This window comes from Myxine glutinosa, chromosome 11, assembly GCF_964187855.1.
Source record: "Myxine glutinosa chromosome 11, kmMyxGlut1.1, whole genome shotgun sequence".
Taxonomy (NCBI): Eukaryota; Metazoa; Chordata; class Myxini; order Myxiniformes; family Myxinidae; genus Myxine; species Myxine glutinosa.
In genome coordinates, this window is record NC_136271.1 from 136880568 (window position 1) to 136894086 (window position 13519).

Here is a 13519-nt window from a genome sequence, read left to right on the forward strand (position 1 = left end):
CAGGTTTGTGAAAACAGCATGGCTGATGAGCGAGACGGCCGCACCAGTGTCGACCTCCATTTGCAATGGTCGATTGTTGACGACAACATTGGCAAGAAGAGGGTCCCACCTATGGTGAGAATCAATATGAAGCAGGTCATACGATTCTGAGTTGTCGGAAACAGAGCTCACCTGGTCAAGCTCGGGTTCCTCCGAACCGATAAACTGATGAATCTTGTCAGCAGCTTTTCCTTTTCCCGATTTGCGAGTGATGCAAGCTGGAGCAATATGGCCAGTTTTCGAACAGAAATGGCAGGTGGCATCTTTGAACCGACACGTCTCCGGAGGGTGCTTTCCGTTGCACCGAAAACAGTTGTTGTGGGTTTGAGACTGCACTGGCTTCTGACGAGGAGCCTTGTTCCAACGTTTTGGCTGAACATGATCCAACCGATTCACAGCAGGGCTGGTACCAGACGAGCGAGTGGCACCGATGCTTGTAGCGTTGCGTTCAGCACTTTCCATGGAAATGGCGGTGTCTCTGGCATTTTGGAACGTCAGTCTTCTCTCAGCAAGCAGGCGTCTACGAGTGCGGTTATCGGACATGCCAACCACCAGCAAATCACGAAGCATGTCATCGATCGTGTCCCCAAACTCACACAGATGTGACAGTTTTTTGAGGTGTGCAATGAAGTCTGCGATCGACTGACCTTGCTGCTGTCTGCACATGTAAAAATTAAACCGACACAGGATGACTGAAGGAGATGGGTTGCAATGTTCCTTCAAAGCGGCCTTGAGCTCTGCATACGTGAGCTCCTGGATTGTCCGAGGCCGAATCAGGTTTTTAACAAGTGTGAACGTCTCACCTCCGCAAACGGACAAGAAGACGGCCTTCATCCAGCCTTCGGTCGCGATGCCGTTCGCCTCGAAGTAGAAAGACAACCGCTCAGAATACGTGTCAAAATCCCCCTCATGAGGGTCGAATTCATCGATATGGCCGAAAGAAGTCATGGTCTAGATGTTTATCCTCGTCGCCATGTAAGGTATCTCGACAAACTGCGATCAATTGTCGTACGCGTTTATTCACTCTGCCGATCAAGGCCCGATTCACAGCAGCGCCATCCGAGGTCTGGCGTAGGGATCCAACCCGGTCCCGGTGTAGGGATACAACGGTGAATATTTACACTGCATACATGACAGTTTTCAACTTGTCGAGCTCTGGCCAAGTCGCTTAAGCACTCCAGCGAAACCGTTGATAAGGAACGGCTGGCTTGGCAAGCGATAGCAAGCTGATTACCTCCGTCTGTGTGAGCAGGATTTAATCGATAGTATTTGCAGTTTTATTTTTGTATAAACCTCCAAGTAGCTATCTCCTTTTGCACCTTCTTGGGTGAGTACACCGGTTATTATGCGGTGTATAAGCGAAATACAAGTTATTAATAAGCCTTACTTATCGCCTCTGTGTTGAGCGCACGCTTTTTCAGTTGTTCTAAATTATAATACAGCACAGTGTAAAATATTTAATTGCATGGATCTCATGACGCATGTTTGAAGAAATAACAAAAAGAAAATAGAGCTGCAGTTGCGGAAGTGCAGACAGGGCTCCTTGCAGCTTGCAGTTGCGGAAGTGACGTAGCGCGGCCTGGTTTGCGCGGACACGAAGATCGTTGGTGTTTATATATCTTTCAAAGCACCAGACGGTAAAAGACACGGGTGGTGCTCCTTGGCGGAGCATGTCAGAACCCGAGAGTGTGGAGAAAGAGCGAGATAACTCGCTCACCGCCTTTTCGACAGCGATAACTACCTCAGTGATATCGGCGTCGGCAGCAGAGAAAGAAAACCGAGAAAAGGGGGTGGATGAGGTGGAGGAAGAAAGCGAGGATGAGAGCGACATTCTTGAGGAGAGTCCTTGCGGACGATGGCAGAAGCGAAGAGAGGAGGTGAGTGAGGGCGAGGAAGAAGATTCGTGCCGTGGAGAGTGTTCAGGGGTTAAACTTGAAGCACTGGGGCAAATGGCTGTTGACATGGCGACCGTGTATCAATCGGTGCAGTTTGGCTTTGTCGTGATTTTCTGTATATTTATGTTTATATTCCGTGTGTATCGTGAGATAAAATGTCCACGCACAATGATCTTGGATCTGAGGACGTGTCGTGGAAAATGTCGCCTCGTTCGCCATCTGATACAACAACACAACAACAACATGCATTTTAAGGCCATTTTCCCTGCTAGAGCGGGGGTTAGCCTTGCGGTCCCCATGACAATCTTCTCCATTTTGCCCTATTTTCTGCATTTCTCCTTGTTAACCCCCTTGCCCGCATTTCTTCTTCCACCATCTTTAGCCAAGTCTTTCTCGGTCTTCCCCGTCCTCTACTTCCTTCTACATCAATTTCCATCACTCTTCTCAACCAGTCACTTTCATCCTTCCTCAACACATGACCAAACCATCTCAGCCTGTTCCTCTTCACAACATCAATCACAGGCAATATTACCATCATCTTTCGCAATTCATCATTTGTCTTCCTCTCTCTCAACGATACTCCGCACATCCATCGAACCATTCGCATTTCCACCCTTTCCAGCCTTCGTTGCTGCTCTATGTTCATTACCCATGTCTCGCTCCCATAAATCATAACACTTCTCACACATGCAGCATACACCTTTCCCTTCAGCTTCAGCGACACTCTCCTCCTCATCAGCACGCCACTCAGTTCCCAAAACTTCTTCCATGCACATCTCACTCGAGCAACCGTTGCCGAGTCTGATCCACCTTCTCCATTCAGCATGTCTCCGAGGTAGCAAAATGTTTTCACACCTTCCAGCTTCACGCCGTCTCCAAGATCCAACTCAACATTTCCTCCATCTGCAGCTCCCTCTGTGCACACCTTACATTTGAATGTAGCTGCCACACTGGTAAATGACCCTCTCAGACCACTACATTTTTGATGAACCCACTCAGCGCACATTGTACATTGAATGGAGTTCACTCCAACACCCTTCCTGCACACAGCACACGGCCACTTCCCAGTTCTTTCCACCTCACCACATGCTTTACCACTTGCCATCACCTTCGTCTTTCCGATATTCACCTTCAGACCTTTTGTCTCCATACATTCCTTCCACTTGTTCATCTTTTCCTTCAGTCCATCCATACTTTCCGCAATCAACACCAGATCATCTGCATACAACAACTCCCACGGTAAACCCTCCTTTACGTTCTGAGCCAGCACCTCCATCACAGCTACAAATAGTAGTGGACTTAGTACCGACCCCTGATGCACTCCCACCTTCACCTCAAACTCACCACTGTTCCCGTCCTTCGTCCTTACAGCTGTGCGCGCTCTTTTGTACATTGCCATCACTACTCTGATCAACCATTCCTCCACTCCTAACTTCCTCAATGCCCATGTCAATACTTTGCGTGGAACCCTATCGAATGCTTTCTCCAGATCAACAAACCCAAAAAACAACTTCTTCCTCTTCTCCATGTACTTCTCCTGCAACTGCCTCACAATGAAAAGCGCATCTGTCGTTCCTCTTCCTGGCATAAATCCAAACTGCATTTCGTCGATCTTCACTTTCTTCCTTATCCTCCTCTCCAACACCCTTTCCAATACCTTCATTCCATGCTCCAATAACTTTATCGCTCGGTACGAGCCACACTCCAGAGGGTCACCTTTCCCCTTGTATAGAGGGACGAGGGTACTCAGTTCCCAATCCACTGGAATGCGGCCTTCTTTCACCACCAGATTACAGATCTCTGTCATTCTCTTCACACCCCAACTTCCTGCTGCCTTCAACATATCTCCCACAACTCCCGTCGGCCCTCCCGCTTTTCCACTCTTCATTGCTGTTATCGCTTCCTCAACTTCCTTCTCAGTGGGTGTGTTTCTGTTAGGAGAAGGGTGCAACGTCGCAAGGGGACATATTTACTCATTTGTGAACATCTGTAAAACTGTCGCACTCAGGGTTGAGTTAATAGTAGAGGGAACTACATCTGAGTGCCACACTAAAGTAGGTAAAATTCATCCATCGCCATCTGATAAATTAGTGATAAAGAAACACCAACAGCAGAGTGAGGATGAGATCAAGAGGAGGTATAGGGGGGGAAATGAGACATGGGGATAAGTGGGGGAAAATCACAGTAACCTGGAAAAAAAAGGGAGCGCTTGGGAATGGGGTCATTAGGGGTATAGGAGATCCAGAGTATGGATGGGGGATGATCTTGTCTTGGGTAGCGGTGAACATCTGTCTTGAAGCTCCGGAGGGAAGAATGGGACTGAACAAACCGGGATAGGTGTTTTCACAGGTGAGAGAGAAGAGGAACAAATGAGTGCAGGTGAGCAATGAACCTGGATTTTGGGAGTTTAACAAGAAGAGGGTTACTGGCAGATTGTGTTCATCTTGCAGAAATTTGGGAGGGACAGAGCCAAGAGAGGGCATTGGGTGCAAGACCAAAAAAGAGGTGCTAGAATACAATGAGGCCACCAACCTGTCTGCTGTGTGAGAGAAACAGGCCTTGACATTCGGCTTCGTCACTGGATATCCCAATGATTTGAGGGCCTTGCTTTCCACGGCATCAAGAAGGACGAAGCATGGGCGGCAGCCAAAGGGGAGAGCAATGCTCGATCAAGCTACGAACGAAGGCCTTGTATGTTGTGAAAAGTTCAGACTGGCCAAGGAAACACTTGAAGGATGTCACGACTTCGCAGGATGATATCTGACATCGCGGGCCTCCGTCTGTTGTTGGGAGAGAAGAAGCAGCATGTCCAAGGTAGCAGCAAAGTGTGCTTCCAACTTTGTGGTAAGTGACCTTAGGGGTGGGAGAAGGGAATTAATGGGGGGGGCCAAAAAAAAGCAGCCAATATTTAATCAGCTTTGTCTCCAACGACGTATTCTGGAAACGTGAGCCACTGTGAAGATTCTTCTGGCCCGTGCTATTGCCCTTCTCTGTGTACTTGCAGGTGAACCAACGTAACGTTCCTGGAATAGACAATGCCTATTTAGCTATGGACACAGAGGAGGGGGTTGAAGTCGTGTGGAATGAAGTTCAGTTCTCGGAGAGAAGAAACTTTAAGGCACAAGAGGTAAGAATTGGTCATAGTTAAATGAAAAAGTGTAATTCTTAGTCATTTGAAGATGTGGAAGAAGAGATATCGAGTGTTTATTTAGTGGTGTGTAGAATACGGAATTATTAATTGTACATGCTCACAAAATCGGCCAGAACGGCATTCGGTGGAGCGCATACCGCTGCCACAGTTTACGTTTTGTATCCTGCTGTTAGGCCGGATCTGCATCTGGACCTTTACCAAAATCAAATCGCCTTGATCTTGTCACCGACCCAACTCATCAGCCAAGTTTTGTCATGACGCGTCCATAACTTTTTGAGATATCGTGCTATATATATCGTTTTTGGCCCCATCTCTCAACGGTGAAGAATCGGTTTTAAAATTCTCGAATCTGGATCCGTATCCACATCTTCACCAAAATCTAATCATTTTGTCCTTGACCCACGCCCAATCTGTCCACCAAGTTCTGTCCAAATCCATCCATTACCTTTTGAGATATCCTGTTCAGACAGATAGACAGGGGTTAAAACATAACCTCTGTCCACTTGCAGTAGCAGAGATAAATATCCTGTTTCAGCAACTTTATTGACATGGATTACATTCATTGATGAAAGGGTAAGGAACAATATTTGCTTTTGAAAAGTGTGTTTAAATGATTTGAAGATTGGTTTGTTCACATAATGCTAATTGCCTTCCCATCTGTCTCTCCATCATTTCTTTGTGGTCTATGCTTATTGCTGCACCTTTATTTTCTGCCATTCATACCCAGGAGAAAATAAAGGCAGTCTTCAACAACCTCATACAGCTTGAGCACCCGAACATTGTCAACTTCCACAAATATTGGGCTGACGGCAAAGAAAACAAAGCACGGGTAAGGCGGTTATCCGTTGGTGTACTGTTGCGACATCGATTCGTTCACTTTGCCCGTTCCTGAAGGGATGCGAGAGGCTATTGTAATCGCTCTTTCTTTCAGGATGTTTCTACACACAGATCTACTTTAATATACAGGTAGTGGACAAAAAATGGAAACGCCAACAGAAAGTAACTTAATAGGACGTTGGGCCACCTCATACAGCCAGTGCAGCTTGTATGCGCTGTGGCATTGAGTCCACCAGCGTCTGGAATTCTGCAGGAGGGATGCGGCATCATTCTTCCACGAGAAAGTCAATCAACTCGCACCTGTTTGATGGAGGTGGAACGCTATCTCAGGCGGCGTTCCAGAATGTCCCACAAATGCTCGATTGGGTTCAGATCTGGTGACTGAGAAGGCCATGACGTATGGATAACATCATTGTCATGCTCATCAAACCGTTGGGTGACCACACATGCTCTGTGGATGGGGGCATTGTCATTCTGGAAGACATCCCTCCCAGCAGGATATGCTGCAACATGGGGTGAAGATGATCACTCAGTGCCATTATGTAGCTATTGGCATTGACCTTGCCGTCTAAGCTAAGGTAATGACTGCATCCAAACCATGCCAGGAAAATGTGCCCCACAACAATACAGAACCACCAGACCCCTTCATTCTTGGAACCAAGCACTCTTCTTGTGGAGTTATTTAGGATGTTGCCACACGTGCACTCGTCAGTTTGTTGAACATTTTGAAGGATGATTCATCTGATTATATAACATTTTCCCACTGCTTGGTAGTCCATTGCCTATGCTCTTTGCAACACTGGACTCGCAAACGCGCATTTCCGGGTGTGATGAGCGGTTTGTGCACTGCAACCCGACTATGGTATCCCACTCCGTGGAGTAATTGGCAGACCGTTTTTTATGAGGTTGGCTGCTCGCATCCCAGGTTGAAATTTACAGTCACTTTATCTGTAGTTACTCGCCTGCTTTTCTTTACACTTCAAATTAATGCTTGGATATCCTTATCCTGGAGTATGTGCTTCTGCCCACTCTTTCCCTTTCTTGATGTCTTTCCCTCGGAGGTACATGCCGACATCACCTGAGACACCATTGCTCGTGAAATATCAACAAGTTCAGCTGTCTTCTTCACTGAAGCTCCTGCCAAACGTGCCCCAACAATCACCTCTATTTCAAAGTCACTGAGGGCTCCTCTTGCAGACATGCTAGCCATAATTATAGGCAACCAGGCCTGTGCAGCATTTCTACATATGACCCTAAGCATGCTTGGATGTTATTTGCTTAATTAACACGGGTGACACCGGTATACTTGGCGATTCCATTTTTTGTCCACTACCTGTTCTTGTTCTTAGATGTACTCTAATCTGCATACCCGAGGGAGGATATACACTGTCTTGTATATGTGTGTGTGTATATATAGGAGGAAACCTCCAATACAAAAAATGTCGGGACAGCCCCCGGGAAGGTTTTAGGCAAGGTGGCGATGCCAGTCAAGGCCCATTTCGCAATTATAAGCTAAGCTGAATTATAGTAGTCAATCTTCTACGGCCACGAGTAAAAGCTGAATTGTCGTAGTAAATTCATTCAAAAAGAACTAAAAATGTCGGGACGGGCCCCGGGAAGGTTATAGGCGAGGCCGCTTCGGCCGGGCTGGGCCCATTTCACAATTAAAAGCTGAGCTGAATTGTCGTACTCTATCTTCTACGGCCGCGAGTAAAAGCTGAATTATAGTAGTAAATTCATTCAAAAAGAACCCGGGCAACGCCGGGTGCTTTCGGCTAGTGTATATATATATATATATACACATACATACATACATACATATACACACGTCTTACCTTTGATTATAAGGAACTAGTCATAGCTGAACTTGTGCATGCAAACACAATGGCAATTTTATTTTTTACCCCCACCCCACCTTGCCATCATGCATTTTATTTTGATGTCCTCCTTTATCCTTGTGTTTATCTCCCCAAAACCTACTCAGCATTTTGTCTTTCCTTCTCCCCAACTATTTTACTCTATTGTTCTCTCTCTCAATTTGCACTCACTTCCTCCCCCATCTTCTGGTGTGCGTGCGTGCGTGCGTACAGAATTAACACCCAGGCCTCCAGTGAGAAACAATTAAAACTATGACTGTGGCAATGGTGAGGTCTGATGTTCTTAACAGAATGAATTACGATATTTTATGAGGGCCGCACTCTATATTCAATGCCATCGTGAAATTGTTTGACCTATCTATCGAATGATTTTAAGGATTTTGTACTTTTGTTCTGTGCCAACCATGCCACAGTAATATTTTTGCCGCGTAGCCCATAGGGCAAAGCCGTCTTGAACAGTGTTTGTCTGTCTGTATGTGTATATGTATGTGTGTCCCATCAAACATACACCAATCAGAGCTGAGGTTTTGGACACATGACAGGGGTGATGTGATGTGATTACGTCTGTGATTTCATCACGGCATACGACGGCTGACTCCACACACCGCCATTTTGATTCCTGCGCCGTTCAGGCCAAACATATCGTCGAACCTGTCGTATATCACAATCACCATGCTCTACCTTAACGTTTTCCATTCAGTGTGAAACACAAATGAAGCGATTGTTAAAATGACCGTCAAATATGGAAAGCATAGACGTTACTGGTCTTCCAATGACATGGTACTTATAGGCCTTCCGCTTCATGGCTTCACCTTCCACGCTCTTCGGACAAATTAGCCCAGGTTTCGTAATACAGTAGTATTGTTTTTGTAATAATAATAATAGCGTTAATACCAATAATATAGTAAATATAATCATAAGACTGCAATCCCTTTGTTGTTATTGCCAAGTTTCTAGATTTAAGCGGTGTATGGTTGGTTCATTGTTGGCTCGAAACAGAATAAGCAAGAACGGCACTCAGTAGAGAGCATACCTCCACCTGGTTGGCCATATCACTCAATGGTGAAGAATCACTTAAAAAATTAAATAATTCTCATATCCGAATCCATATTCAGATCTTCACCAAAATCGAATCTATTTGTCCTGGGTCAGACACCCAACCGGTCCACTAAGTTTCGTTCAAATCCATCCACAACTTTTTGAGATATCCTGCTATGTATCGTTTTTGGCTTTATCTCCCAATGGTGAAGAATCACTTAAAAACAATTCTCGGAGCCGGATCCGAAACCAGACCTTCACCAAAATCTAATCATTTCGTCCTTGTTACATACACTAAATCTCTGCTAAATTTTGTCCGAATCCATCCACAACTTTTTGAGATATTTTGTTCACAAACAAACAAACAAACAGGCAGGGGTGAAAACATGACCTTCATCCACCTTTGGTTGCGCAGGTAACCAGTGTCTCAATGCAATCTCTTCACTTCCCATGGTGACAGCAGCTTCAAGACTTGCAGTACTTCAAAAATAATTAAATACAGTACTTACATTATTTGCTAACTGCTATCCCCACCCAGGTCATACTATCCTCTTCAACTAAAGTAACAAACAAGACTGACAACGCCAATGTTAGACTTTCGGTCTTGTTTCTGGTGGAGTAGATGAACATGATGGATAGCTCCACTTAGATTGAGTTTCACTCATGATTTAGACCTAAACTTAGACATGGGTTAATGGAAATGCAAGTACAAAATAGTTTCATTTTTCTTAGTTTTGATAATTTTCAAACATCTCATCTGAGTATGCTCTTCATGGTAATCAGGCCAAGTCAGCTGACTGGTTTAGTGTTCTTGTGTGTTAATTATAAAACAAGGTGATTACATCATAGAAAATGACATTTCTGCACCACTGTGTCACAAAAATATCCATTTTATAACAGTATATAGTGCAATGGCTGATTAATTAGCAATGATTAATAATAATCTCGGACCTCATTATGTAATTACCTGAATGAAACCATCTACTTCTGAATTAAGCAGTTCCTCATAGTTTAGGGTTACCATACTTCGTTTTTCCCAGACATGTCCTCCTTTTCGGTCCTTAAATCTTCCTCCGGCTAGGTTTTAAAATACCTAAAAATGTCTAGGATTTTGCTTTTTTTTTTGGCTTTTGCTTTTGCATCCACAAAGGGATACCTTTTAAGATTTGGGATGCTTTGTTTACCTTATTTAAATGGTCAAACCGTTTTTGTAAATTTTCTTGTGATAAAATGCAGTTATGTAATGTTTGGACCAGCACCGTTTGTTGCAAGTCTGTACTACTACATCATGGCGTAGTGAATGTGTTCAAAAATTGAAACATGCGTCGACTTCCTGTCCAACCTGAGAGAGAGAGAGAGAGAGAGAGAGAGAGAGAGAGAGAGAGAGAGAGAGAGAGAGAAGAGAGAAAGAGAGAAAGAGAGAAGAGAGAGAGAGAGAGAGAGAGAGAGAGAGAGAGAGAGAGAGAGAGAGAGAGAGAGAGAGAGAGAGAGAGAGAAAAAAAAAAAAAAAAAGAGAAAAAGAGAAAGAAAAAAAGAAAGAAAGAAAGAAAGAGAATCCAGTGGCGTGCTCGGTCCATGATTCAATGTCTTTTCTGAGTCCGTACCGTGCATACTTGTTGGATTTTCTTCTCGAGTTCTTTACAATGCCAAAACGAAAGTGTAAATTCATTGCAGAACTAAACTAAAGAAAAAATTCCCGTGTTTTTGAAGTGGTCGAGAAGGATGGAAAGCCTTGTGCTCGGTATGTAGAGCTGTGATGTACGTCTCTGTGGCAAATAAAGGTGCTATTGATTTAAAATGTCATGTGGACTTGGACAAGCACAATATTTCCACTAATAATTCAGTATTTTGACTGGAAGAACTTTGCAGTCAAAATTAGTCCAGGTCCGGACCATACCTAATGACTAATGAGACTGCCGATAGATTGCTCAATACGTAAAGAAAACTCTTTTCAAGAGTGCCAGTGTCCTCTTTTTTTCTTTTCTTTTTGTTGTGTTCCTCTCTGGATTGTCTCTGGAATTTTTTTTTTGGACAGTTCAAATATGGTAAGTTCCCTATCATAGTTATCATTTTGTAAGATATCCTCAGGTGCCAAATCTGCAATGCCCCAATATCCAGATCTGATCCATATACATGATACATGGTGTCCACAAAGTCATGCATCATAGGCAAAACATTTATTTGTACGGTTGGCTGCATCAGTTGCTCGAAATGTGTCCCACCAATCTCAAAACTATTAATTTTGAATAAAGTTAATAAAGTTCTTCTACCGACTCCTCTCCGAAACTATTAATTAGAGCCGCCGTGCACCAGCACCAAGTCGTTTGGTGAGAAATGCTTTTCGTTTGCTGCACCTCTGCTCTGGAATGACTTGCCTTCGACATGTTGACTCTCTTCCTGCCTTCAAAACCTCCCTCAAAACCTATCTCTTTCACAAGTCTTTCAAAGTCTAAGTCCTGTTTTCCCTTTGGTTTGAGGTGGGACAGAGGTCGAGAGTATGTCTGTGTACATGTGCGGGGGAGGGAGGAGAGGAGGAGGGGGAGTACACATCTGTGGGTTTTGAATGGGGAGGGAGAGGAATAGGGCAAGAGTGAAGGTGTGTCTGTGTGTGTGTGTGTGTGTGTGCGTTCGCATGATAATGTAAAGCGCCATGAGGGTAGTTTACTCTGCTTGATGGGGCTATATAAGACTCCTTTATTATTATTATTATTATCTCTTATCTTCCCATCTTCCCCCATCCAAAACCTTGATCTTTTCTACCCCCGCTAATTTCACCCCAAATCCACTTTTTTGAAATACCAACTTCTTTCTTGGAAGTCCTTGGTGTCCTTGTGTTTTATACTTCTCCCACCCCCACCCCCCCCCCCCCCCTTCCCACGCCTCCTCCCCCCAAGCCCTCTCCCTCCCACACATCTCCCGATGTCCCTGCTCTCAAATGTTGTGTTTGTGTGCTTCCCCTTCTCTCCCCATCTTTTCTACCGCTCCCTCTTTTTATATATTTTGTTTGTCTGTTTGATTTGTTTGTGTGATAAATTTTTTGCTCTTCCATGAGCCTCGATTCTGTATACAAAAAAAAAAAAAAAAAAATATTGTAGAAGAGTAAAGTTATAACATCTGAAAAAAAAAATACATTAGAAAAAAAAAAACATGAGATAAATTAAATAATTTCCTATAACGTGCGACTTTGTGGACACCCTGTATATTGGTCCTTCTATGTGCTAAATTTTGTGCTTTTATCACAAAATGCATGACAAGTTTTCTGTGGTACCCTGCCAATCTTTCTTTGTGGTACCCTGCTAAAATTTCTCTCATCTCCTCTTCCTGTTCAGGCTGGAGTTCCCCAAAGCAGTGTTCTGGGCCCTGTGCTTTTTCTGGTCTTCATCAATGATCTCTCTGACTCTCTTGAAAATCCTCTCTATCTCTTTGCTGATGACTCCACTCTCTGCCGCTCCATTCCTCATCCCTCAGATCGGCAGTCTGCAGCCTCCTCACTCTCTGCAGACCTGGACAAAATCACAGACCGGGCAAACAAGTGGAACATGTCTTTCAATCCTGACAAATCTCACACTCTTACGATGTCTCTCCGAAAAGACCGACTGGACAACCCTCCCATCCACTTTCTGAATAATCCTCTCCAAGAAGTTCTGTCACTCAAGCTTTTGGGTCTCACTATCTGCCATGATCTTTCCTGGGAAAACCACATTTCCAAGCTGGCCTCCAAAGCCAGTCGCCGACTGGGCATCCTCCGTCGTGTGAAATCCTTCCTTGGCACACCTGAGCTCCTCACCACATACAAGGCTTTCATCCGCAGCTCAATGGAATACTGCTCTCCCCTCTGAGCTGGTGCTCCTGCCTCACACCTAGCTCGTCTTCACGCTGTTGAAACCAAAGCGTTCAGAATCATTGGAATCTCCCGCGATGACGCTATCTCCGAGGGCCTTTCACTTAATCACCGCAGGCAGGTTGGTGGTCTTTCCGTCTTCTACCGACTCCTCTCCGGCCTTGCTCCCCCAGCTCTCTCTGGGCTCTGTCCCCCAAATATTCCTGCAGGTCGCACAAGATCTGCCTGCAACCCTCTTATGGTTAAACTGCCAAAATCAAGACTCTGCTCACCTTCACTCCTTCATTCCTCTTTTCTCCCGCCTCTGGAACAAACTCCCTCACTCTCTTCAATCCCACTCCTCCCTCCAGGTCTTTAAAACGGCTGTTCACCACCATCTCTTATCTTCCCCAATCCAAAACCTTGATCTTTTCTACCCCCGCTAATTTCACCCCAAATCCACTTTTTTGAGGTGACTTTTGTCTTCTTTCCTGGAAGTCCTTGCGTTTTATACCTATCCTGCCTCCCCCCAGGCCCTCTCCCTCCTAGTCAGGTTCACTATGTTTTTTCGTTCAAAATTTTGGTAGATTAGCAAAGCTATACATTTTTGGAATATTCAGAGCATGAGGAATCCAAAAATTGATGTTTACATTTGCGTAGACACCTTTGCGAAAATGACACTCAGGACAGTGATGAAGACCTGTAAAAGCATATTCCTGAATGGTATAGACCTCGTAGATCCTGTGTATAGGACTTATAGTTCAATCTGATACTACCTATAACTTCCTATAACAACCTATAACTTCAAAGGACTTGCAATATCATGTATTATGTAATACAGTTATATCACAAATATAAAGAC

General features: G+C 44.5%; 1 protein-coding gene across 1 annotated transcript in view; it reads left to right on the top strand.

The window, feature by feature from the left end:
* The first annotated feature begins 1560 nt into the window (after positions 1 to 1560).
* The window catches only part of NRBP1 (nuclear receptor binding protein 1), a 34367-nt gene continuing 22408 nt past the window's right edge, over positions 1561 to 13519 (top strand). Inside the window, exons 1-3 of the mRNA XM_068130960.2 lie at positions 1561 to 1916; positions 4939 to 5061; positions 5813 to 5914. Coding sequence (XP_067987061.1) covers positions 1710 to 1916; positions 4939 to 5061; positions 5813 to 5914 — 432 coding nt within the window. The 5' untranslated portion in view covers positions 1561 to 1709. The remainder of the gene's footprint in view (positions 1917 to 4938; positions 5062 to 5812; positions 5915 to 13519) is intronic.